The sequence below is a fragment of the Sphaerodactylus townsendi genome, linkage group LG02 (assembly GCF_021028975.2).
Source record: "Sphaerodactylus townsendi isolate TG3544 linkage group LG02, MPM_Stown_v2.3, whole genome shotgun sequence".
Taxonomy (NCBI): domain Eukaryota; kingdom Metazoa; phylum Chordata; class Lepidosauria; order Squamata; family Sphaerodactylidae; genus Sphaerodactylus; species Sphaerodactylus townsendi.
The window spans coordinates 8335123-8361824 of NC_059426.1; the positions used below are offsets into that span (position 1 = coordinate 8335123).

Consider the following 26702-nt stretch of genomic DNA (forward strand, 5'->3'; position numbering starts at 1 on the left):
GGGGGGGTGGGGGGGGGGGGGGGTGGGGGGGGGGGGGGGTGGGGGGGGGGGGGGGTGGGGGGGGGGGGGGGTGGGGGGGGGGGGGGGTGGGGGGGGGGGGGGGTGGGGGGGGGGGGGGGTGGGGGGGGGGGGGGGTGGGGGGGGGGGGGGGTGGGGGGGGGGGGGGGTGGGGGGGGGGGGGGGTGGGGGGGGGGGGGGGTGGGGGGGGGGGGGGGTGGGGGGGGGGGGGGGTGGGGGGGGGGGGGGGTGGGGGGGGGGGGGGGTGGGGGGGGGGGGGGGTGGGGGGGGGGGGGGGTGGGGGGGGGGGGGGGTGGGGGGGGGGGGGGGTGGGGGGGGGGGGGGGTGGGGGGGGGGGGGGGTGGGGGGGGGGGGGGGTGGGGGGGGGGGGGGGTGGGGGGGGGGGGGGGTGGGGGGGGGGGGGGGTGGGGGGGGGGGGGGGTGGGGGGGGGGGGGGGTGGGGGGGGGGGGGGGTGGGGGGGGGGGGGGGTGGGGGGGGGGGGGGGTGGGGGGGGGGGGGGGTGGGGGGGGGGGGGGGTGGGGGGGGGGGGGGGTGGGGGGGGGGGGGGGTGGGGGGGGGGGGGGGTGGGGGGGGGGGGGGGTGGGGGGGGGGGGGGGTGGGGGGGGGGGGGGGTGGGGGGGGGGGGGGGTGGGGGGGGGGGGGGGTGGGGGGGGGGGGGGGTGGGGGGGGGGGGGGGTGGGGGGGGGGGGGGGTGGGGGGGGGGGGGGGTGGGGGGGGGGGGGGGTGGGGGGGGGGGGGGGTGGGGGGGGGGGGGGGTGGGGGGGGGGGGGGGTGGGGGGGGGGGGGGGTGGGGGGGGGGGGGGGTGGGGGGGGGGGGGGGTGGGGGGGGGGGGGGGTGGGGGGGGGGGGGGGTGGGGGGGGGGGGGGGTGGGGGGGGGGGGGGGTGGGGGGGGGGGGGGGTGGGGGGGGGGGGGGGTGGGGGGGGGGGGGGGTGGGGGGGGGGGGGGGTGGGGGGGGGGGGGGGTGGGGGGGGGGGGGGGTGGGGGGGGGGGGGGGTGGGGGGGGGGGGGGGTGGGGGGGGGGGGGGGTGGGGGGGGGGGGGGGTGGGGGGGGGGGGGGGTGGGGGGGGGGGGGGGTGGGGGGGGGGGGGGGTGGGGGGGGGGGGGGGTGGGGGGGGGGGGGGGTGGGGGGGGGGGGGGGTGGGGGGGGGGGGGGGTGGGGGGGGGGGGGGGTGGGGGGGGGGGGGGGTGGGGGGGGGGGGGGGTGGGGGGGGGGGGGGGTGGGGGGGGGGGGGGGTGGGGGGGGGGGGGGGTGGGGGGGGGGGGGGGTGGGGGGGGGGGGGGGTGGGGGGGGGGGGGGGTGGGGGGGGGGGGGGGTGGGGGGGGGGGGGGGTGGGGGGGGGGGGGGGTGGGGGGGGGGGGGGGTGGGGGGGGGGGGGGGTGGGGGGGGGGGGGGGTGGGGGGGGGGGGGGGTGGGGGGGGGGGGGGGTGGGGGGGGGGGGGGGTGGGGGGGGGGGGGGGTGGGGGGGGGGGGGGGTGGGGGGGGGGGGGGGTGGGGGGGGGGGGGGGTGGGGGGGGGGGGGGGTGGGGGGGGGGGGGGGTGGGGGGGGGGGGGGGTGGGGGGGGGGGGGGGTGGGGGGGGGGGGGGGTGGGGGGGGGGGGGGGTGGGGGGGGGGGGGGGTGGGGGGGGGGGGGGGTGGGGGGGGGGGGGGGTGGGGGGGGGGGGGGGTGGGGGGGGGGGGGGGTGGGGGGGGGGGGGGGTGGGGGGGGGGGGGGGTGGGGGGGGGGGGGGGTGGGGGGGGGGGGGGGTGGGGGGGGGGGGGGGTGGGGGGGGGGGGGGGTGGGGGGGGGGGGGGGTGGGGGGGGGGGGGGGTGGGGGGGGGGGGGGGTGGGGGGGGGGGGGGGTGGGGGGGGGGGGGGGTGGGGGGGGGGGGGGGTGGGGGGGGGGGGGGGTGGGGGGGGGGGGGGGTGGGGGGGGGGGGGGGTGGGGGGGGGGGGGGGTGGGGGGGGGGGGGGGTGGGGGGGGGGGGGGGTGGGGGGGGGGGGGGGTGGGGGGGGGGGGGGGTGGGGGGGGGGGGGGGTGGGGGGGGGGGGGGGTGGGGGGGGGGGGGGGTGGGGGGGGGGGGGGGTGGGGGGGGGGGGGGGTGGGGGGGGGGGGGGGTGGGGGGGGGGGGGGGTGGGGGGGGGGGGGGGTGGGGGGGGGGGGGGGTGGGGGGGGGGGGGGGTGGGGGGGGGGGGGGGTGGGGGGGGGGGGGGGTGGGGGGGGGGGGGGGTGGGGGGGGGGGGGGGTGGGGGGGGGGGGGGGTGGGGGGGGGGGGGGGTGGGGGGGGGGGGGGGTGGGGGGGGGGGGGGGTGGGGGGGGGGGGGGGTGGGGGGGGGGGGGGGTGGGGGGGGGGGGGGGTGGGGGGGGGGGGGGGTGGGGGGGGGGGGGGGTGGGGGGGGGGGGGGGTGGGGGGGGGGGGGGGTGGGGGGGGGGGGGGGTGGGGGGGGGGGGGGGTGGGGGGGGGGGGGGGTGGGGGGGGGGGGGGGTGGGGGGGGGGGGGGGTGGGGGGGGGGGGGGGTGGGGGGGGGGGGGGGTGGGGGGGGGGGGGGGTGGGGGGGGGGGGGGGTGGGGGGGGGGGGGGGTGGGGGGGGGGGGGGGTGGGGGGGGGGGGGGGTGGGGGGGGGGGGGGGTGGGGGGGGGGGGGGGTGGGGGGGGGGGGGGGTGGGGGGGGGGGGGGGTGGGGGGGGGGGGGGGTGGGGGGGGGGGGGGGTGGGGGGGGGGGGGGGTGGGGGGGGGGGGGGGTGGGGGGGGGGGGGGGTGGGGGGGGGGGGGGGTGGGGGGGGGGGGGGGTGGGGGGGGGGGGGGGTGGGGGGGGGGGGGGGTGGGGGGGGGGGGGGGTGGGGGGGGGGGGGGGTGGGGGGGGGGGGGGGTGGGGGGGGGGGGGGGTGGGGGGGGGGGGGGGTGGGGGGGGGGGGGGGTGGGGGGGGGGGGGGGTGGGGGGGGGGGGGGGTGGGGGGGGGGGGGGGTGGGGGGGGGGGGGGGTGGGGGGGGGGGGGGGTGGGGGGGGGGGGGGGTGGGGGGGGGGGGGGGTGGGGGGGGGGGGGGGTGGGGGGGGGGGGGGGTGGGGGGGGGGGGGGGTGGGGGGGGGGGGGGGTGGGGGGGGGGGGGGGTGGGGGGGGGGGGGGGTGGGGGGGGGGGGGGGTGGGGGGGGGGGGGGGTGGGGGGGGGGGGGGGTGGGGGGGGGGGGGGGTGGGGGGGGGGGGGGGTGGGGGGGGGGGGGGGTGGGGGGGGGGGGGGGTGGGGGGGGGGGGGGGTGGGGGGGGGGGGGGGTGGGGGGGGGGGGGGGTGGGGGGGGGGGGGGGTGGGGGGGGGGGGGGGTGGGGGGGGGGGGGGGTGGGGGGGGGGGGGGGTGGGGGGGGGGGGGGGTGGGGGGGGGGGGGGGTGGGGGGGGGGGGGGGTGGGGGGGGGGGGGGGTGGGGGGGGGGGGGGGTGGGGGGGGGGGGGGGTGGGGGGGGGGGGGGGTGGGGGGGGGGGGGGGTGGGGGGGGGGGGGGGTGGGGGGGGGGGGGGGTGGGGGGGGGGGGGGGTGGGGGGGGGGGGGGGTGGGGGGGGGGGGGGGTGGGGGGGGGGGGGGGTGGGGGGGGGGGGGGGTGGGGGGGGGGGGGGGTGGGGGGGGGGGGGGGTGGGGGGGGGGGGGGGTGGGGGGGGGGGGGGGTGGGGGGGGGGGGGGGTGGGGGGGGGGGGGGGTGGGGGGGGGGGGGGGTGGGGGGGGGGGGGGGTGGGGGGGGGGGGGGGTGGGGGGGGGGGGGGGTGGGGGGGGGGGGGGGTGGGGGGGGGGGGGGGTGGGGGGGGGGGGGGGTGGGGGGGGGGGGGGGTGGGGGGGGGGGGGGGTGGGGGGGGGGGGGGGTGGGGGGGGGGGGGGGTGGGGGGGGGGGGGGGTGGGGGGGGGGGGGGGTGGGGGGGGGGGGGGGTGGGGGGGGGGGGGGGTGGGGGGGGGGGGGGGTGGGGGGGGGGGGGGGTGGGGGGGGGGGGGGGTGGGGGGGGGGGGGGGTGGGGGGGGGGGGGGGTGGGGGGGGGGGGGGGTGGGGGGGGGGGGGGGTGGGGGGGGGGGGGGGTGGGGGGGGGGGGGGGTGGGGGGGGGGGGGGGTGGGGGGGGGGGGGGGTGGGGGGGGGGGGGGGTGGGGGGGGGGGGGGGTGGGGGGGGGGGGGGGTGGGGGGGGGGGGGGGTGGGGGGGGGGGGGGGTGGGGGGGGGGGGGGGTGGGGGGGGGGGGGGGTGGGGGGGGGGGGGGGTGGGGGGGGGGGGGGGTGGGGGGGGGGGGGGGTGGGGGGGGGGGGGGGTGGGGGGGGGGGGGGGTGGGGGGGGGGGGGGGTGGGGGGGGGGGGGGGTGGGGGGGGGGGGGGGTGGGGGGGGGGGGGGGTGGGGGGGGGGGGGGGTGGGGGGGGGGGGGGGTGGGGGGGGGGGGGGGTGGGGGGGGGGGGGGGTGGGGGGGGGGGGGGGTGGGGGGGGGGGGGGGTGGGGGGGGGGGGGGGTGGGGGGGGGGGGGGGTGGGGGGGGGGGGGGGTGGGGGGGGGGGGGGGTGGGGGGGGGGGGGGGTGGGGGGGGGGGGGGGTGGGGGGGGGGGGGGGTGGGGGGGGGGGGGGGTGGGGGGGGGGGGGGGTGGGGGGGGGGGGGGGTGGGGGGGGGGGGGGGTGGGGGGGGGGGGGGGTGGGGGGGGGGGGGGGTGGGGGGGGGGGGGGGTGGGGGGGGGGGGGGGTGGGGGGGGGGGGGGGTGGGGGGGGGGGGGGGTGGGGGGGGGGGGGGGTGGGGGGGGGGGGGGGTGGGGGGGGGGGGGGGTGGGGGGGGGGGGGGGTGGGGGGGGGGGGGGGTGGGGGGGGGGGGGGGTGGGGGGGGGGGGGGGTGGGGGGGGGGGGGGGTGGGGGGGGGGGGGGGTGGGGGGGGGGGGGGGTGGGGGGGGGGGGGGGTGGGGGGGGGGGGGGGTGGGGGGGGGGGGGGGTGGGGGGGGGGGGGGGTGGGGGGGGGGGGGGGTGGGGGGGGGGGGGGGTGGGGGGGGGGGGGGGTGGGGGGGGGGGGGGGTGGGGGGGGGGGGGGGTGGGGGGGGGGGGGGGTGGGGGGGGGGGGGGGTGGGGGGGGGGGGGGGTGGGGGGGGGGGGGGGTGGGGGGGGGGGGGGGTGGGGGGGGGGGGGGGTGGGGGGGGGGGGGGGTGGGGGGGGGGGGGGGTGGGGGGGGGGGGGGGTGGGGGGGGGGGGGGGTGGGGGGGGGGGGGGGTGGGGGGGGGGGGGGGTGGGGGGGGGGGGGGGTGGGGGGGGGGGGGGGTGGGGGGGGGGGGGGGTGGGGGGGGGGGGGGGTGGGGGGGGGGGGGGGTGGGGGGGGGGGGGGGTGGGGGGGGGGGGGGGTGGGGGGGGGGGGGGGTGGGGGGGGGGGGGGGTGGGGGGGGGGGGGGGTGGGGGGGGGGGGGGGTGGGGGGGGGGGGGGGTGGGGGGGGGGGGGGGTGGGGGGGGGGGGGGGTGGGGGGGGGGGGGGGTGGGGGGGGGGGGGGGTGGGGGGGGGGGGGGGTGGGGGGGGGGGGGGGTGGGGGGGGGGGGGGGTGGGGGGGGGGGGGGGTGGGGGGGGGGGGGGGTGGGGGGGGGGGGGGGTGGGGGGGGGGGGGGGTGGGGGGGGGGGGGGGTGGGGGGGGGGGGGGGTGGGGGGGGGGGGGGGTGGGGGGGGGGGGGGGTGGGGGGGGGGGGGGGTGGGGGGGGGGGGGGGTGGGGGGGGGGGGGGGTGGGGGGGGGGGGGGGTGGGGGGGGGGGGGGGTGGGGGGGGGGGGGGGTGGGGGGGGGGGGGGGTGGGGGGGGGGGGGGGTGGGGGGGGGGGGGGGTGGGGGGGGGGGGGGGTGGGGGGGGGGGGGGGTGGGGGGGGGGGGGGGTGGGGGGGGGGGGGGGTGGGGGGGGGGGGGGGTGGGGGGGGGGGGGGGTGGGGGGGGGGGGGGGTGGGGGGGGGGGGGGGTGGGGGGGGGGGGGGGTGGGGGGGGGGGGGGGTGGGGGGGGGGGGGGGTGGGGGGGGGGGGGGGTGGGGGGGGGGGGGGGTGGGGGGGGGGGGGGGTGGGGGGGGGGGGGGGTGGGGGGGGGGGGGGGTGGGGGGGGGGGGGGGTGGGGGGGGGGGGGGGTGGGGGGGGGGGGGGGTGGGGGGGGGGGGGGGTGGGGGGGGGGGGGGGTGGGGGGGGGGGGGGGTGGGGGGGGGGGGGGGTGGGGGGGGGGGGGGGTGGGGGGGGGGGGGGGTGGGGGGGGGGGGGGGTGGGGGGGGGGGGGGGTGGGGGGGGGGGGGGGTGGGGGGGGGGGGGGGTGGGGGGGGGGGGGGGTGGGGGGGGGGGGGGGTGGGGGGGGGGGGGGGTGGGGGGGGGGGGGGGTGGGGGGGGGGGGGGGTGGGGGGGGGGGGGGGTGGGGGGGGGGGGGGGTGGGGGGGGGGGGGGGTGGGGGGGGGGGGGGGTGGGGGGGGGGGGGGGTGGGGGGGGGGGGGGGTGGGGGGGGGGGGGGGTGGGGGGGGGGGGGGGTGGGGGGGGGGGGGGGTGGGGGGGGGGGGGGGTGGGGGGGGGGGGGGGTGGGGGGGGGGGGGGGTGGGGGGGGGGGGGGGTGGGGGGGGGGGGGGGTGGGGGGGGGGGGGGGTGGGGGGGGGGGGGGGTGGGGGGGGGGGGGGGTGGGGGGGGGGGGGGGTGGGGGGGGGGGGGGGTGGGGGGGGGGGGGGGTGGGGGGGGGGGGGGGTGGGGGGGGGGGGGGGTGGGGGGGGGGGGGGGTGGGGGGGGGGGGGGGTGGGGGGGGGGGGGGGTGGGGGGGGGGGGGGGTGGGGGGGGGGGGGGGTGGGGGGGGGGGGGGGTGGGGGGGGGGGGGGGTGGGGGGGGGGGGGGGTGGGGGGGGGGGGGGGTGGGGGGGGGGGGGGGTGGGGGGGGGGGGGGGTGGGGGGGGGGGGGGGTGGGGGGGGGGGGGGGTGGGGGGGGGGGGGGGTGGGGGGGGGGGGGGGTGGGGGGGGGGGGGGGTGGGGGGGGGGGGGGGTGGGGGGGGGGGGGGGTGGGGGGGGGGGGGGGTGGGGGGGGGGGGGGGTGGGGGGGGGGGGGGGTGGGGGGGGGGGGGGGTGGGGGGGGGGGGGGGTGGGGGGGGGGGGGGGTGGGGGGGGGGGGGGGTGGGGGGGGGGGGGGGTGGGGGGGGGGGGGGGTGGGGGGGGGGGGGGGTGGGGGGGGGGGGGGGTGGGGGGGGGGGGGGGTGGGGGGGGGGGGGGGTGGGGGGGGGGGGGGGTGGGGGGGGGGGGGGGTGGGGGGGGGGGGGGGTGGGGGGGGGGGGGGGTGGGGGGGGGGGGGGGTGGGGGGGGGGGGGGGTGGGGGGGGGGGGGGGTGGGGGGGGGGGGGGGTGGGGGGGGGGGGGGGTGGGGGGGGGGGGGGGTGGGGGGGGGGGGGGGTGGGGGGGGGGGGGGGTGGGGGGGGGGGGGGGTGGGGGGGGGGGGGGGTGGGGGGGGGGGGGGGTGGGGGGGGGGGGGGGTGGGGGGGGGGGGGGGTGGGGGGGGGGGGGGGTGGGGGGGGGGGGGGGTGGGGGGGGGGGGGGGTGGGGGGGGGGGGGGGTGGGGGGGGGGGGGGGTGGGGGGGGGGGGGGGTGGGGGGGGGGGGGGGTGGGGGGGGGGGGGGGTGGGGGGGGGGGGGGGTGGGGGGGGGGGGGGGTGGGGGGGGGGGGGGGTGGGGGGGGGGGGGGGTGGGGGGGGGGGGGGGTGGGGGGGGGGGGGGGTGGGGGGGGGGGGGGGTGGGGGGGGGGGGGGGTGGGGGGGGGGGGGGGTGGGGGGGGGGGGGGGTGGGGGGGGGGGGGGGTGGGGGGGGGGGGGGGTGGGGGGGGGGGGGGGTGGGGGGGGGGGGGGGTGGGGGGGGGGGGGGGTGGGGGGGGGGGGGGGTGGGGGGGGGGGGGGGTGGGGGGGGGGGGGGGTGGGGGGGGGGGGGGGTAAATTCATTCATTCATTCATTCATTCATTCATTCATTCATTCATTCATTCATTCCTTCATTCATTCATTCATTCATTCATTCATTCATTCATATTATCAATGTTAATTAAGACCTCCTCCGTGTGGTCAGTCTTATCGCTGTAAAGGGACCAGAATATAAAGCCATCTTAGTAATTGGTAAGTTTTTAGTAGCTGTCCTTTATTTTTGTGAATTGTTTATGGAAGTTATGTATCACCCTGAGGCCACAAGAAGAGGGGGTACCATAGTAAATCTAAATGAATAAACGAATAGAAACCAGAATAAAAAATTTGGAAGGGATTTTGTATATTGCCATGTACAAGTGATATGAAAGATTCAGGAGTTCCACCTTGGCCTTGTTTCTGAAAAGTTTGCCTAAGACAGACAATGATTTGTATTTCCACAATGCAATCATGGGGATAATTTTTTTTCCTCAAAGAGTACCAATTGAAGGCTTTATCACAGACCGCACACAAGCCGCTAGCACAAAGAGAAACTTCTTCCTGCCTGTCTTTGTAGACATAAACACACCTGAGCCACGTTTAGGGTTGTAGAGACTTTCTCCTGCTTGGCTTCGACCGTTCGGAAGCTGAAGGCCCTTTCCAGCACTGACTGATCGATGCCCGTCAGCTCACATATTTCTTTGAGTTCTGGGGAAGCAAAGGTCCACCACTTAATTTGGTTTGGTCTTTTTAAAAAACATACCTATCACATGCATTAACAGCATTAAAATTAACAGCGGTCTTGGACCCACATACCTTAGGGACCGCCTCTCCCCATATTGCCCAAGTAGGCCCTCTGTTCTTTTTTTTTTGTGGGGGGGGGAACCTCCTGGAAATCCCTGGCCCCAAAACTATCTGGCTGGCCTTGACAAGGCCCAGGGCCCTTTTGGTCCTGGCCCCTACCTGGTGGAATATGCTTCCAATTGAGATCAGGGCCCTGAGGGATTTGAGTAGTTTCCGCAGGGCCTGTAAGACGGAGCTATTCCACCAGGTTATTCCTGATGGCCAGCTGGGCTAGCATCTACTTTTGGCCTCCAGGGCGTGGGGGGGGGGGGACTTTTAGGTTTTTTTCAGTCGCCAACATGAGTTAAGTTATTTTAACAATGCTTATTTAACTGTTTTAATATATTTTATATAATTTCATTGTGATTGTTTTAAACTGCTGTTGCTGCCCCGAGCCCCTTGGGAAAGGGAAGGTACAAATCTAGGCTGACCAGCCGTCCCGCTTTTGGCGGGACAGTCCCGCCTTCGCACAATTTGTCCCGCGGGTTCCTTCCATTGTCCCGATTTTTGGGAGGCTGCCACACTGCCTTCTGGGGCGCAAGGCAGTGCGGCAACTGCACCTCTAAGCCCATGCGCGACGCCGCAGAGACCGCGACCTTCTGGGGAAGCTGCCGTTTTCCGCCCTGTCACAGGGTGGGGAAATGTAGCGCTTAAGGCCGTGCTTCCTGCAACCCGATGAGCGCATGAGCGCAGCGGCCTCAGGAGCACTGCCTACCAGGGCGCTGCTGTTTCGGCGAGGAAATGACAAGCGCCCCAAAGGAGCGGTGTGCTCCTCGCGTTTCTTGGCGTAAATAGCAGCGCTGGCGCCCGGTGCCTACCCCCATCCCGGGTTCACAAGGTGACCATCTGGTCACCTTATACAAATCTAAAAATAAAATACAAATAAAAAATAAAATGCTGGCGGTTGTGGGTTTTCTGGACTGTGCAGACGTGGTCTGGTGGTTTTAGCTCCTAACATTTCACCCGCATCTAGAGCTGGCATCATCAGAGGCTCAGTGTGGAGTGATTTGTATGGCTGAGTATGTTTTGTCTTCCTCTCAGGTGGAAGGGAGTGAGGAGCATTTGCAACATTCATTTGCATTTGCATTTGTATGTCTCCGAGTGGGTGAGGCGCATTTGTAAATCAACTCCACTTGAACATTGGCAAATGTGCCTCACCAACTTCCCACCTGAGAGGACGGCAAAGTAGACAGCCACCCACAGAAATCGCTCCACACTGCGGCACAGACCGAAATGCATCTGACGGTCACGTGCCTCTGAAGATGCCAGCCACAGACACGGACACAATGTCAGGAGCTAAAACGACCGGCAGAGCTGGCTTCAGAAATATGCCACATTTTTCGTGGTGTATCTCCGTTATCCCCAATGAGGGATTCTCAGGGGCAGGGTTTTTTTTTCTTTTTGGGTCTTTGTCCACCAGCCTGATCTGGATTGGGCGGTTAGTGTGGTAGCTAATTAGACAATCCTCTAATGCAGACTAAATCTCAAGATATTTCACATTTGCTGCATGTCAATGAAAGGTACCTCATTGTGGAACCGTTGTGCAATGCTAGACAGAGTTACTCCAGATTTGAACGGGGCTTAGCCTGAAGTAACTATGCATAGGACTACACTGTATACCTGCATGTGTTTTTCAGCTCGCCCAACCTCTCGTATAGGCCAAATATAACAATGGTGGCGCCGTGTGAATTCTGCTCACCATGCCTGGCCTTTTCCATACAATTCAATTCTTTGGATTCAACCTGGACAAACGATCAACTCCAAACTTTGTGAATACTTCTTATTCATCTTCTTATTCAACAAGCGATTCCGGGACCAAGATAAACTAAATCAAAGCATAGGTAAATCTTAGAAGAATCAATGCTATAAACACAAATTACCGTTTTTGTCCTTGATTTTACTTTCATCCAAGCCATTCACTCGGGATTCCGGCTTGAACTCGATATTTCCCAATTTCAAGATGGCGGCAACCACTTCAAAAATTGACTGTGTTTCGTGGTCCATGAATCCCACAATCTGCATTGCATTCTGGGAAAGGGAAATCAAGACGTGATATATTAATAACGTAAATCTTCTTGAAAGGAGTTCCAGTCAGTGAGAATGGGGGAGCACATCCGATCCTCCAGACACCCCACGGGAGAGAGAAGAGGCTGGTTGAAGGTCAACCAAAACGTTCCTGGCTTAGCCAGGCTGAAGGCCAGTCGTCCTAAGCCAAAACCTGACACTCTACCCACTCTGCCACACTGTCTCTCATCAACCACAGCACAGTGGAATTAGCCAACAGCATGCTGCTTTTACATTAAGTCAGCAAATCACAGCAGCAAAGTGAAACATGTCGTTATCAGCGTAATAAAAGGACGCATGCCTTCGTTTGCTCGCACCGATCATTAGCCTACTTATGGTAGTGTATTATCTTCCAGACGCCAGATCTGATAAGACAACTGCGAACAAAACCAGACGACATGCCGGTGACTGCATCAAAAGACACAGCCGGGAGCTTCTTGGCCAAGGACACCCCATTCAGAACTCCCCTCTAGCTATTTTCCTGATGTTAACAGCCCGCCCCGCCCCTTTTTGCAACCGAGTTACTGGGGAAATTAAGCAGCTATGCAGGGAAAGTCCCCCCCCCCTCTCTCACACACACACCAACATCTAATAAAAATTACCCATCCCTTGCACCAGCTTTTAAGTAAGAAGTCAAACTGTCAGGGGACTATGGCCCATTAAGCATGGAGCGCTTTTTGCAACGGTCCTAGCCCCACAGGGTGTTTGCGCAGGTGGGGGGCTTGGGTTTCCTTGTTTAAACACAAGGAGGCGGCCCACTGCCTTCCACATAGCTTGTGCGCTTGCCTGCTCCCACTTCTGGGTCACTCCCCCATCAAAAGCCAAAAACAAAGGTTATCTTTTCGGGGGGGGGGGGGGAAGTGGTGGGATCCAAAAATTTTAGTAACAGGTTCCCATGGTGGTGGGATTCAAACTGGGGCGTAGCGCCAATGGGGCTGGGCGGGGCACGACGGGGGCATGGCATTAATAATATCTCTGTTACTGTAAAAAACTCCTAATTTCCAGCTGGTATCTTTCTGTCCATAATTTAATCTCATTATAGCAAGTCCTATCGTCTACTGCCAACAGAAACAACTACTTCTCCTCTAATTGACTGCCTGTCAAATGCTTAATACTTTCAAATACTTAATTTTGTTTCTAGAAATCAAAAGAAGGATACTTTCCTTCAACAAGCAACTTTGCCATATTACTAAAACATGTTATTAAAACAGCCCAACAGGGAGAATTATCCCATTTTCTACCTTCGCTAACCAGCCACATAGGAAACAACAGGACTTGATGATTTTTGGACCTAATGGAATTTCAAACGGAAAAGCAGACCCAATTAGTGACCCCCTCTCGCCACACACAAATAATTAGTAACCCACTCTTGGGAACTGGCGAGAACCTGCTGGATCCCACCTCTGGGTGTGTGTGTGTGTTAAAAGCCCTTTAAATGTGATATTGATGTTTCTTAGACTGCAATTGTGCAGGCTACTTTCATTGCTTTCGTATTTTCAGGGAAATGCCGGCCGTGGATCCCTGCAAAGAGTGAGGTCTTCCCCACCCCACCCCCGTCCCCACTCCTCGCAGGGATCCATAGCTGGCATTTCCAGCCTGCACAATAGCAATATGAGAAATATCGATGGGAGAGCAACCTGGAAGGAGTGAAACCCTGAAGTGAGAGATAAACATCGGGGTTTCCCCGTTCTCGCTAACTGCGGGGCTTCCGGGATCTTTGGCACTGCAACTGGGATGGTGTCAATACAGAAATCTCTGCCCTGCAGGAACCGTACCCTCGCTGCGGGGCAGAGCGCCAGTGTATAATCAGTCTCGGTCACAGCTAGGGTTGCCAACTCCAGCTTGGCAAATTCCTGGTGATTTGGGGGCAGTACCTGAGAAGGACAGAAGGAGCTCAGCAGGGATGGTCCACCCTCTGCAGCAGCTGTTTGCTCCAAGGGGACCGGTCTCTATGGTCTGACAATCAGTTACAATTCCAGGCAGGGGCGGAAAGAGGGGGGACTGTGCCCCTGCCACGGTGCTGCCTGCCCTGCCCCACTTCGCCCCAGCCACGCCCCCCACTGCAGAACGTGCCCAGGGCGTTGCGCCCCCCACCCCGTTGGCGCTGTGCCACTGATTCCAGGAAAACCCCAGGTCTCACAGGAAAGCAGTTCCAATGAGAACTTTGTGAAACTGGTTGAGGAGGAGAAAGGAATTCTGAGGAATAAGACAAATATAATTGAGTTGGTGTAAGTGAAAAGAACCATTTGTGGACTACACTCCAGTGTTTGAGACAGTATTTAAGGATTCAGTAATAATATTGCATTTATTAACAGGTCTTCGGGCCGCAAGGAAGTGGGTTCGAGATCAGACCTAACCAAGTGGTTGACCAGTCCGAAAAGCCCTGCGATATATTTTTCGGATTATAAATCAGTTGATATCTGCATATAGAGGCGATTAGCCCATTTATGTTCGTAACTGGAAACTGGAATATATTTTTGGTTCATATTTCATGATGAAAATACAGACTTGTTATAATACGTGTCTGCAAAGAGGCAAGTTAGCCTGCATTTATGTTTAGTGAATGCTATTAAATGAACAGTGATACAAATAGAGCAGTGATGGCAAACCTTTTCGAGACCGAGTGCCCAAAGTGCAATCCAAAACCCACTTATTTATTGCAAAGTGCCAACATGGCAATTTAACTTGAATTCTGAGGTTTTAGTTTAGAAAAAACGGTTGGCTCAGAGGCGTGCGTTACTCAGGAGTAAGCTTGGTGGTAGAAGGTGGCTTTGCTTTGAAGCAACCATGCCACTCTTTGAGCGGGTGAATCACGACCCTAGGAGGGTTTACTCAGAAGCAAGCCCCATTGGCAGCAACTGAGCTTACTCCCAGGTAAAGGATCGCGCTTTAGTTCTTTGCATGAAAATCACTGGGGTTTAACAGCGCTTAACAGGGTTACCTATACTGCTTCCCCAAAACTAGGTCTTAGGTTTAAGGCTAATAATCGAGCCAAGCGGCCCAGGCCAGCCTAGATGTGGGGGCGGGCATGATTCCCCCCCCCACATGATGAACTCTGTGTGTGCCCACAGAGAGGGCTCTGAGTGCCACCTCTGGCACCCATGCCATAGGTTCGCCATCACTGAAATAGAGATTTGCGCTGTATTTAAAATATTGTGGAATATCAAGAGCATTTGAGTACTCATAAGCCGCTTGGTGTAATAGTGGTTGTAGTGCTCCTCACCAGAACTGCATCTGACCTCATGCACAGGCATGATTTTCAATCCTAATGTTTTTAAGAGACTGAATCACTGGCTTGAAAAGTGAGGCTCTTGATCAACTGGCTACAAACTTCAGCCATTGAGGAATACTATTAACAAATCAAGCTGCCCCTGTAACACTACCAAGGTTAAGGTGAGCTGGTTCTGAACTCAGAGCAAGGCCAGTTCTTACCCTAACGGTTCTGAAGTTGGTCGCATCGTCCACCCCATTCACTTTTGCAGAGTCCAGGCTCAGGTAGTTGTATTGGCTGAAATCTCGCTCCAGCTTCAGTTTTTCTGACGAAAGGAAAAGAAGTCTTGTTAACACCCAGCGTTCTCTTGGCGGGTTTCCCCTGGCTAATAAGCAGGATGCTCATTTATCAACGTGCAAAGCAAACAGTTTTCCGTAAAGCACTGAAATAAATTGGAGACATACAAGAAGAAGAAGAGGAGGGAGGGAGGGAGGGAGGGAGGGCGGGAAGGAAGGAAGGAAGGAAGGAAGGAAGGAAGGAAGGAAGGAAGGAAGGAAGGAAGGAAGGAAGGAGGGAGGGAGGGAGGGAGGGAGGGAGGGAGGAAGGAAGGAAGGAAGGAAGGAAGGAAGGAAGGAAGGAAGGAAGGAAGGAAGGAAGGAAGGAAGGAAGGAAGGAAGGAAGGAAGGAAGGAAGGAAGGAAGGAAGGAAGGAAGGACAGGAAAATGAAGACACAGAGAGAAGGAAGGAAGGAAGGAAGGAAGGAAGGAAGGAAGGAAGGATATTCAAGGGGGCTTACAAACTCCTTTCCCTTCCCCACACCCCACAACAAACACCCTGTGACTGTGAGGTGGGTGGAGCTGAGAGAGCTCCGAAGAATTGTCATTAGCCCAAGGTCACCCAGCTGGCATGTGTTGGAGTGCACAAGCTAATCTAATTCACCAGATAAGCCTCCACAGCTCAAGTAGCTGTGAGGGACTCAAACCTAGTTCTCCAGATTAAAGTGCACCTGATCTTAACTCCCACTACACCGCAGCTGGCTCTCTGCTGAGAGACACCATTCTGTTAAGAGACAATTTTTCAAAAGGCAGCCCATTGTACTTACGAAGCATATCTTCGGATCCTCCCGACAAAATTTGATAGAAAATGTGAAAATTTCTTTCACCTCTCGGTTGCTTGACAACACGGGATTTCTCCAACAGATCTAAACATAAAATGGTACAGTGATTATTTTCCATTGCTCAGACATATCTCATCTTCATCATTTGTACAGATGTATCAGAGACGTTATGGAAAGAGGTGATGTTTGGTAACAGAGGTGGAAAGCAGCTGCTCCCGATTTGCTAATCACAATCAGGTGACCAGATAAGCCCCACTAAAAATATCCCCAGTAAAATAGTCACTTGAGTGTTGTGATGTCCTTTTTTCACTCGTCCCTACTACCTGCCCAACCTCTGCACAGCCTACCCCCCTGCACAACAGGTAGGTCTGGAAAGGCACTATTCACCACCCATGGTATCTCTTTTAAAATGTACAGAGCCATGGCCATTGCAAAACCTCTCATCCGCACCAAAATTTCAGGGTAGCATGTGGAGACTGTCATGATGGCACCCCCCCCCCCCGCCAGGGGTGGTGAAATTTGGTTCAGAGGGGCCAAAGGTATGGACCCCCAAAGGGGGGGCCCCATCCCCCCTTCTTTGCTAAAAAGATGGAGGCTGCACCCTTTAGAGGGTCCATAACTTTGGACCCTCTGATTAGCTGCACCAAACTTGGGGAAGTGCCATCATGACAGTCTCCAGATGATACCCTGGAATTTTGGTGCTGATACGTCCAAAAATGCACCCCCTGCAGGAACATCCCAGAAATTTGCCCGAGAATCTTTGTTCTGCATTGAGTTTTCTGCATTGCTGTCAATGGGGGTTGCAGGCTGGGGGGGGGGCACATTTCTGACGGCACAGTCTCAAAACTTTTAGGGTCTCATCAGGAGACTGCCCTAATGATACCCCCCAGGTTTGGTGCAGTTTGGTTCGGGGGGGGGGCAAAGTTATGGACCCCTAAAACTGTAGCCCCCATCTCCTATTAGCTCCCATTGGAAACAATGGGGGATGGGGTCACCCAATTTGGGAGTCCATAACTTTGGACTCCCTGAACCAAACCTCACCAAACTTGGGGGGTAGCATAAGGACAGTCTCCTGATGATCCACTGAAATTCCGGTGCCACTAGCCCAAAAACCGCACCCCCTGCAGGCAGAAAATGGAAAACCACTAAAATACCCAAAAACGAACCCTGCATTTTGATGCCCCCCACAAGGTGGTGCCCTGGGCAGCTGCCCACCTTGCCCAATGGGCATTACGCCCCTGCTGATAGCCATCCAGAGCACTATAAATGCTCTTTTTAACAAAGTGCTATGTTTAATATTGCAAAGGATAATGGTTTTGACGAAGCCGGCTCTTAAATGCGATTCTTTGGTCTTCACGGAGAAACAGAATTGGTGGGGGTGGGGGTGGGGGGTGGGGAGGAAAGCACTAGAACCCCAGCGGAGCATTCCTCCACAAAAAGATCCAGGAAGATGTGGCGTATTAATTCATACATCTCCTGTCATCTTTTTTTGTGGGGAAAAAGTATAGATATGTGAAGCAAGGGAATGACCCTCTCTGTATACACAGAGTTCTGCAGGCTCCGCATTCAGAACTGGGATTCTTTCTGGCTCCCTCCTAAGATCCTGTTTTTCTTCAGTGAGAGATGGTGGGGCTTAATTCTGTTCCAGAATTATGCCTCTTCTGGGCTCTGGCCTTCTGAAGTTAGATACATCTTTCTGAAGAGAGAGATTCTAGGGTTTAACTTTCCCTAGGCATTTTACCTCCTTCAGTCCTAAATACAGCTGTTGCAGAAAGTGAGAATAGGGACTTAACAGTGTTGGCCCACTGGTGAATAAAAGACACTTGGTATATCCTCAGAGGGACACATCCTTTCACAGAGGAAAGCTACAACCAAATGTTATTGTTTTGGGTAAGGTGACCAGACATCCCGCTTTTGGCGGGACAGTCCCGCCGTACACCAATCTGTCCCGCGGGGTTTTGTACCTGTCCCGATTTTGCCTTTTGGGGCGCTCCCGGGTAACAGGGTAGCGCCCCAGAAAGCAGTGCGGCATACTCCTGCGCACACGGCCGCAGGAGCGCACTGCCTTTTGGGGCGCTCCCAAGTTTCCCGTGCGCACCCACCCCGTTTCGGTTTTAAAAGACAATCTGGTCACCTTAGTTTTGGAGGGGGGGTTGTGGGTTTTTTTCTTTTTGCTGTCAAGTCACAGTTGACTTACGGTGACTCTAAGTTCTCACTTGTTCTAACCATACTTGGGACTTTCTTTTACTGCACAAACTAAATGCATGATCCATACGTTGCCTGGATCACGCATCCAAGTAAGTTATGGAAGCCCCTTTCGAGCTTATAAACAGCCGGAATGAATAACGGGGAAAGATTGGCTTCCCACCCAAAGCCACTTTTGGACTTCTATCATGCTCCTTAAGGGCATATTTACTAGCAGGCCTGGTCTTCCCTTCCATGGGCCTCAGTGCTTGTCGGAGACAAGTCATCTGTGTAATTCTACAGCTTTGTTTAACACTCCGTCAGCGTCCAGAACACGACGCAGAACAATATGGCTTATTAATATTTCAGAGAGTTACCAGCAGTGTTTGGCCTCCATGTCGCCTCCTGCAATTAGCACCGAATACACAGGGCCTTTCAACAAAGGACACGGTGAATGGAGGCCCTGTTCTTCCACGTAATGGGAGACGGCGTTCAATTTAAAAGGCCCCACCGGCCGGTTATGGTTAAAGGAACGCTTTTGTGGATACATGGACCTCTATGGACAGATGTTCCTGTGTGCAAAAACACCTACAAAAACACCTGCAAAGTGCATTGCTCCTACAAAATAAAGTTTAAAACTCACTACCCTGTTTCCCCGAATATAAGACATCCCCTGAAAATAAGACGTAGTAGAGGTTTTGCTAAAGTGCGAAATATAAGGCGTCCCCCAAAAGTAAGACGTAGCAAAGTTTTTGTTTGGAAGCATGCCCGACGAACAGAACACAGAAAAATAAGACATCCCCTGAAAATAAGACATAGCGCATCTTGGGGAGCAAAAATTAATATAAGACACTGTCTTATTTTTGGGGAAACACGGTAACAATATCTGTCAGATCTCGGAAGCTAAGCAGGTTTGGGCCTGGTTTGTACTTGCGTGGGGGACCACCAAGGAAATGTAGTGTTGCTACGTAGAGGAAGGCAATCGTAAACCACCTCTGTTAGTCTCTTGCCTGGAAAATAGAATCACCATAAATTGGTGGCAACACCCAATGAAATTGAACACTATGCTACAACTGTTAATAATTGTTAGTAATAACATTAATAATAACTGTTAATTGGGATGTTGTGTGGTTTCCGGGCTGTATGGCCGTGTTCTAGTAGCATACACAAATCTCACTGTTCTAATGAAAACCAACATGGCTATCCTTAAACTATGGATACATCTAGCTCAGTGGTTCTCAACCTGTGGGTCGCGACGCCTTTGGGGGTCGAACGACCCTTTCACAGGGGTCGCCTAAGACTCTCTGCACCAGTGTTCTCCATCTGTAAAATGGATACATGTTAGGGTTGGGGGCCACCACAACAGGAGGAAGGGTCGCGGCATTAGGAAGGTTCAGAACCACTGATCGAGCTTCTCTTTCTCCTACACGCTTCATAGCTTCCAGGTACCATCATTTTCTACCCTGCACTGGAAAGCTTTCTTCCAGTAACTATGGAAACAGCAAGAGAAAGATTTTTTAACACACACACACACACACACACACACACACACAGCCACACTCGTGTCAAGCCTGCGACATTCAAAGGGACCAAGCCCAGAGAGCTGCCAAGAACCCACATAGGTCACGCTGATAATTTTCCTTGCCAGCAAAAACATTATCGATGCGATCTCTGAATTCGCTGAAAGCCACACTAGAGGATAATGAAATCTGTGATTTATGCCCCCCATTAAGCCAAGTACGGTAATTGAGTCCTGGTAACTTGCAATATGCTGATATTGGCTGTGCGGATGAATAGCGGAAAAGCAGCTGAAGAATTGCTGTGGGCTGCCGGAAAGAAGAAGAAGAAGAAGAAGAAGAAGAAGAAGAAGAAGAAGAAGAAGAAGAAGAAGAAGAAGAAGAAGAAGAAGAAGAAGAAGAAGAAGAAGAAGAAGGAGAAGAAGGAGAAGAAGAAGAGGGAGAAGAAGGGGAAGAGGAGGAGGAAGAGGAAGAGGAAGAGGGAAAAGAAGAGGAGAAGAAGAGGAGGAGGAAGAGGAAGAGGAAGAGGAGGAGGAGGGAGAGGAGGAGGAGGAGGAGGAGTTTGGATTTATATCCCCCCCCTTTCTCTCCTGCAGGAGACTCAAAGGGGCTTACAATCTCCTTGCCCTTCCCCCCTCACGCTCAAGCACCCTGTGTGAGGTAGGTGGGGCTGAGAGAGCTCCGAGAAGCTGTGACTAGCCCAAGGTCACCCAGCTGGCGTGTGTGGGAGTGTACAGGCTAATCTGAATTCCCCAGATAAGCCTCCGCAGCTGAGGCGGCAGAGCTGGGAATCAAACCCGGTTCCTCCAGATTAGATACACGAGCTCTTAACCTCCTGCGCCACTGCTGCCCAACGGCACAAAGAGCTGAATGAAGGCTTATAACTATGGAAAGCGTAGCCGTTTGAAAAACAAAGCAAAATATTTTGTACACAGACTGCAGGCAGATTTGAAGGTGCGTGGCAGCTTAATCCGGGGGGGGGGGCACCCCTCTCTCAAGCTGACGCACCCCTGCACTGGCGTGCCATTTTACTGACGTAAGGCGAAAATGCACCGGCGGAGGGGCTACTTGTGTGGCCGGGAGCGCGACATGATGCCCCGTGACCCCTGACCCGGAAACTGCTGCTCATCCTCATGCCCAACGGCACAAAAACGGTCCAAGGGTGCCTGGAAGCAGTCCGGGGTGGGCCGGGGGGTGTAGCCATCCCTACTTGGTTTCCACTGCCCTTCTAGCTCCGGCATGCCAGCACAGAGGCCCTCGTCTTCCAAGAAGGAGCCAAATTCGAAAACGAACCCAGGCAGCTTCTGTCCGAGTGAGAGTCGAGCCAGCTCAAAGGCAAAGTCAAACATGCATGATTCCAATGAGTCATCGTCAGCCTGGGGATTTCAAGGCAAGAAACAGAGCTGCCTGTGGCTGCTTCTGTGTAGAAGCTTTGGACTTCCTTGGTGGTCTCCCATCCAAAACACTAACCACAGTAGACTCTGCTTAGCTTCCAAGATCTGACAAGACCGGGCTAGCCAGGGCCATCCAGGTCAGGGTGCTCAGCTGCATCAGGAAAAGTGACGCACAACAAAGGCAAGTCTTTCTTCCACCATTCACGGTGGAGGCGTGAAGAGATAGATATTGAAGAGATAGAAAAAGTGCAGAGAAGGGCAACGAGGATGATTGAGGGACTGGAGCACCTTCCTTATGAGGAGAGGCTGCAGCGTTTGGGACTCTTTAGTTTGGAGAGGAGACGGCTGAGGGGGGATATGATTGAAGTCTATAAAATTATGCATGGGGTAGAAAATGTTGACAGAGAGACATTTTTCTCTCTTTCTCACAATACTAGAACCAGGGGGCATTCATTGAAAATTCTGGGGGAAGAATTAGGACTAATAAAAGGAAACACTTCTTCACGCAACGTGTGATTGGTGTTTGGAATATGCTGCCGCAGGAGGTGGTGATGGCCACTAACCTGGATAGCTTTAAAAGGGGCTTGGACAGATTAATGGAGGAGAAGTCGATTTATGGCTACCAATTTTGATCCTCTTTGATCTGAGATTGCAAATGCCTTAACAGACCAGGTGCTCGGGAGCAGCAGCCGCAGAAGGCCATTGCTTTCACCTCCTGCATGTGAGCTCCCAAAGGCACCTGGTGGGCCACTGCGAGTAGCAGAGAGCTGGACTAGATGGACTCTGGTCTGATCCAGCAGGCTCGTTCTTATGTTCTTATGCATGATTCCAGTAAGTCATCGTCAACCTGGGGATTTCAAGAAACAGAGCTGCCTGTGGCTGCTTCTGTGTAGAAGCTTTGGACTTCCTTGGCGGTCTCCCATCCAAAACGCTAACCACAGTGGACTCTGCTTAGCTTCCAAGAACGGACAAGACCGGGCTAGCCTGGGCCATCCAGGTCAGGGTACTCAGCCGCATCAGGAAAAGTGACGCACACAGTGTGGCTCTGTTACAACAAAGGCGAGTCTTTCTTCCACCATTCGCGGTGGAGGCTGTCATGCGAGTCCATGCACATGGAGACTCTGGTGCCTGTACCATACTTGGGCTGTCCTGCTGCTGCTGTTCTCTGTCTCTTGTAATGATGGGCATTTTGCTAATTCAGTAATTACTAGGGAAGCAGCCCAATCCAAAGCTGTCGGGCAGGCAGTGCTGTCACACCCCCTCCTTTCCTGCAGCCTGGGAAGCCCGAAAAGTTTTTTTTAAAAGAACTCTTTAAATCCTCCATACAGGGAAATGGAGACATCCCACAAAATTATTGCAAAACCTCCAGCTCCCTGGTATTCACGGAATACAGCTGCCCTTTCAGTAAGGTGACCAGATGGTCACCTTTGTGAACCGGAACAGGGGTAGGCAGCCGCGCGTGCAGCTGCAGGAGTGCACTGCCTTCTGGGGCTTGCCGTTTCCCGCCCTGTCACAGGGCGGGGAACAGCAAGCCCCAGAAGGCCGTGCTCCTGCGGCCGCGTGCGCAGGAGGCTGCCGCACTGCCTTGCGCCCCAGAAGGCAGTGCGGCAGCCTCCCCAAAATCGGGACAATTGAAATAACCCGCGGGACGCGGGACAAATTGTTTGAAGGCGGGACTGTCCCGCCAAAAGCGGGACGTCTGGTCAGCCTGCCTTTTGGGAACTTTTGCCCTGGTACTACATCTATGCCACAGTCGGTGTTGCAATGGGGCAGCCAAACATTGCGTTCCTTTTCCTCAAACAGCTCCTGCAGATCCTGGTACTTGCTGGGAATGGCTTCCAGTTCTTCCCTTGCCAGCCTGCCTGGCTCCACAGTCGCTTGGGTCGGGAGCAAACCCCCCGCCCCTTTGTAGGGAATCCCAATTGTGAGTCTCACACTGAGGTGACGAAAACAACACGGCCCTCTGGGTCCAGTTCAGGGGTCTGCAACCTGCGGCTCTCCAGATATTCATGGACTACAACTCCCATCAGCCCCCCGCCAGTATGGCCAATTGGCCATGCTGGCAGGGGCTGATGGGATTTGTAGTCCATGAACATCTGGAGAGCCACAGGTTGCAGACCCCTGGTCCAGTTGATCCCCGGGTCATGCCTTTCCAGCCAAGTCAGACCCAGCACGAGAGGATTTTATGCCACAGGAGGAACCACAAACTGAATGGCACCCTTTCCCTTATATCAATGGTTCTCAACCTTCCTAATGTCGCGCCCCTTTAATACAGTTCCTCATGTTGTGGTGACCCCCAACCCTAACATTTATCCATTTTACAGATGGAGAACACTGATACAGAGAGTCTTAGGCGACCCCTGTGAAAGGGTTGCTCGACCCCCAAAGGGGTCTCAACCCACAGATATAGAATGGCTGACACCTGGCTTGACAACACTACATGCGAAAGGGATCTGGGAGTCTTAGTAGACCACAAACTGAACATGAGTCAGCAGTGTGATATGGCAGACAAGAAAGCCAATGCAATTCTGGGATGCATCAATGGGGCTTTCCCCACTGACAGAGTTGAACTGGTTTCTACCTAGGTTTGCCTCAGTGAATCCCCACTGCCACTGAGCTCAACATTGTTTTGTCTCAGTTCCCCCCCCCCCCTCAGAATTGCAACATCCTTGTGGCAGTTATGAACTACACTTTTCTGCGTAGAAGAGATTGGCCAATTGCCCATGCTAGCAGGGGCTGATGGGAATTATAGTCCATAACATCTGGAATGCCAAAGGTTCACCACCACGGCATTAGGAAGAACTTTCTGACTGTCTGGGCTGTTCGACAGTGGAATTCACTGCCTCAAAGAGTGGTGGAGTCTCCTCCTTTGGAGGTTTTTAAACAGAGGCTGGATGAACATATGTCGGGAGTGCTTTGATTGTGTGTTCCTGCATGACAGGGGGCTGGACTTGATGGCCCTTGTGGTCTCTTCCAACTCTATGATTCTAAGATGTATCAACAAAATAGACTGGATCCAAATAGGACTCTCAGCCAATGGGTACAGAAAGTAGAATCTTGGGTCCAGTGGAAGTAAATAAAACAAGAGCTAAACCTGACATACAATCCGATGATTATGAAAAGTACAATGAACTTGCAGAGGGATTAATCAAAACAACTCCAGGCAAACATTTACTTGCCCTGGCATGCCTGAAAAATTATATCGTAGTTATGACAACTATTATTGTGTAGCACTACTGTACAATTCACCCCAGGAGTCAAAAATGGCCACAACTGAAGAAAAGAATGCCCCACTGATCTGATCCCATAACATTTATGAGTTTATTCTTACTTTTTTCTATATAAGACTTGTGCCCCTTTAATGATGAACTTCTTTAGCTGGATTCAGACATCTCCATTAACTGACATGTGGATGAATCTGGCATGTTCCTGTCTTTTCCTTAAGAACATAAGAACAAGCTTGCTGGATCAGACCAGAGTCCATCTAGTCCAGGGGTCTGCAACCTGCCATGCTGGCAGGGGCTGATGGACATTGTAGTCCATGAACATCTGGAGAGCCGCAGGTTGCAGACCCCTGATCTAGTCCAGCACTCTGCTACTTACAGTGGCCCACCAGGTGCCTCTGGGAGCTCACATGCAGGATGTGAAAGCAATGGCCTTCTGCTGCTGCTGCTGCTGCTGCTGCCGAGCACCTGGACTGCTAAGGCATTTGCAATCTCAGATCAAAGAGGATCAAGATTGGAAGCCATAGATCGACTTCTCCTCCATAAATCTGTCCAAGCCGCTTTTAAAGCTATCCAGGTTAGTGGTCATCACCACCTCCTGTGGCAGCATATTCCAAACACTAATCACACGTTGCGTGAAGAAGTGTTTCCTTTTATTAGTCCTAATTCTTCCCCTCAGCATTTTCAATGTATGCCCCCTTCTTTTCTCCTCTGTCCTCCTATGGAGGAATTCCAGCTGGAAACTAACTTTGACAGCCCATGATGTACGTTTGCTAGTGCATAGTTTAACTGGAGTCAATTTCATACACATGATAGATTCTAAACCAGAGCTAAATCCACGCTTTGTGGAAGGAAACTACACTGGTGATCAAATGTCACTGTTTCATACATTACAGATAACCCAAAGAAGGATTATCTTTAGGGAAGAGAAAGAGTTTGTAAGCCGCTTTGAGACTCTCCACAGTTGGGAAAAGTGAGGTATAAACTCGAACCTTTCTTGTTCTTCTCTCTGAGCCTGCAGACACCTCTGGAATACTGACACAGGGTGGTAAGAGCAACCGCTAATTGGCTTCCACAAAAAATGGCACCAACCACAAGATGTCATGGAGTCCAGGGATGCCTAACTCGAATAGTAACTCTTCAACATTTCAGGCAAACGCTCTGTTTTAATAGGACGCCTTTTAATCCGAACCCATGGCATCGAGCAGTCAGCTGCACTCCTGTCAGCCTAAGCTCAGCTTGTGACCTGAATTTGTATAGATATCTAAGCTCAATAAAGTTAAAGAATAAATTACCAAAGAAAAGTGAAGTAACTGATTTGATTAAGATGTACTAAATTATGTGTTTATGTAATGGGTCGTTGTGGTAGATTAGATTATGTTTGGGCAACTTTAAATGTGGGTCATTTGTTATTTGTTAATATTTGTTGATGTCTTATGTGTTTCAATGGTTTTATGCGTGTTTTATGTTCAATGTTTTTTTAAAGAACAAAATTAATAAAAAGTATTATGTAAAAAAAAAGAAAGGAATTCCACAGCATATATCTGGTTTGGTCAAACACTTACTGACGACCAACACAAACATATTTCGGTGTGAATGCAGGAAAAGCGAACAGGGAAAATACTGGATGCCAGCCCGAGTGTAATTATTCACATGCCTCCAGAGGCTTTAATATAAACAGTTTCCTGAGCGTGTTCATTTAGTTCTGTTAGATGTACTCAGCCTGTCCAAGTTTTGCTACAGAGCACATTTCTTGAAAGGAGGGAAGTTAAAATAATTAGCAATTTCCAAGTGCAAACGTTCCCCGGTTCAGCTCTTATAGAAATGTTCCAGAAAGTAGTTACAGGTAGGAAACCAGATATTTGCGATAACAAGAAACAACAGTTCCCCATCTTGGGTAAACTGAGTTTCAGCTAACAAAAAACAGAGGATAATCTGGGGTGTTGTGTGGTTTCCGGGCTGTATGGCCGTGTTCTAGCAGCATTCTCTCCTGGTGTTTCGCCTGCATCTGTGGCTGGCATCTTCACTGAAGACGCCACAGATGCAGGCGAAACGTCAGGAACGTCATGCTGCTAGAACACGGCCATACAGCCCGGAAACCACACAACACCCCAGTGATTTCAGCCACGAAAGCCTTCAACAACACAGAGGATAATCTCTTCCTTTGTTGTAGGGGTGCGTTAGCAAACCCAGTAGAGCTTCAGAAAGTGCACAGGAATGCCTGCGCCATCTGTCCCCTCCTGGGCTCACATGTACGCACATCACGAGATCCCCCAGACACCCAGGTCACAAGATGCCTGAATGTGGATTCGATTGAGACAGGAGCGTTTCTCCCTGCGCGTACGCGGCCCTCCGCTGAGTCATGGTGCGCTAACTTTCTCGGCTCTCCATCTCCGCCTTCCCCAAACCCTTAATAAAGGTGCCAGGGACCCCAGCTCGGCAGACTAGCCAGACAAGCCAGATCAGCTAGACTTGCCGCTGGCTTCTCTCCACCGGTTTCCTGATATCGCTGCGTCTCGTCTCTTCATTGCGTCGCCGTAACAACTTCACTTTGCTGTGTGCGTTAAGTGCTCTCAAGTCGCGGCTGACGTTCTACCATTTATCTGCCTTGTTTAAGCACTTGGAGCCTTGCTACCTGATTGTGGACTACTTGTGGACTTTGATTCTGGACTGTGGAGCTGGACCACGGACTTTAGACTGGAGCTCCAGAATCCAGGCTGAGCGACCTGTTGACTTGCCTCCACCTTAGTGAATGGGACACTCTGTACATAACACTTCACAGCAGCACAGGGAACAGTTTGATTGAAAACGTTTGCCATCACCCACTCGCCAAGGGCGATCTGCTTGCAAGGGTGTTTGCCTGACTTCAAGAACAACAAAAAACTACCTAGAGACACAAAGCTATATGCACGCAACTAGTTGTCAACAGCTTGTGTGTACTAGTAAAATTTGCATCTTTGTTGCAAGAGTGTTATATGCACAAAAGAATCATCTGTGTTCTGGTTCCAAGACAAACACTAAAAATTTTTAGGACAGCCATGCCTAAGAAACATGGACTGTATATATAGTGATACAAGGCAATGAGCTAATTGGTATATGCAATTAGTTTGAGTATAAATTCAATAGATAATTCATAAACCGTTCATAAAGATTATTCATAAAGATATATTGTGCTTATATGATCAGTAATATTCAACTGGATATAAAGGTAATAACAAAACATATAATGAGGGCACATAGGCAACTTTAGAAACGCAATGGGACTGTACTTACCGTATATACTCATGTATA

General features: G+C 61.2%; 1 protein-coding gene across 1 annotated transcript in view; it reads right to left on the bottom strand.

Annotated features, from left to right (window-relative positions):
• Positions 1–8121: 8121 nt before the first annotated feature.
• Positions 8122–26702, bottom strand: part of LOC125425900 (unconventional myosin-Ib-like) — a 48653-nt gene continuing 30072 nt past the window's right edge. Inside the window, exons 5-9 of the mRNA XM_048483687.1 lie at positions 15078–15176; positions 14197–14300; positions 10581–10728; positions 8447–8565; positions 8122–8133 (exon numbers count right to left, since the gene is read on the bottom strand). Coding sequence (XP_048339644.1) covers positions 8122–8133; positions 8447–8565; positions 10581–10728; positions 14197–14300; positions 15078–15176 — 482 coding nt within the window. The remainder of the gene's footprint in view (positions 8134–8446; positions 8566–10580; positions 10729–14196; positions 14301–15077; positions 15177–26702) is intronic.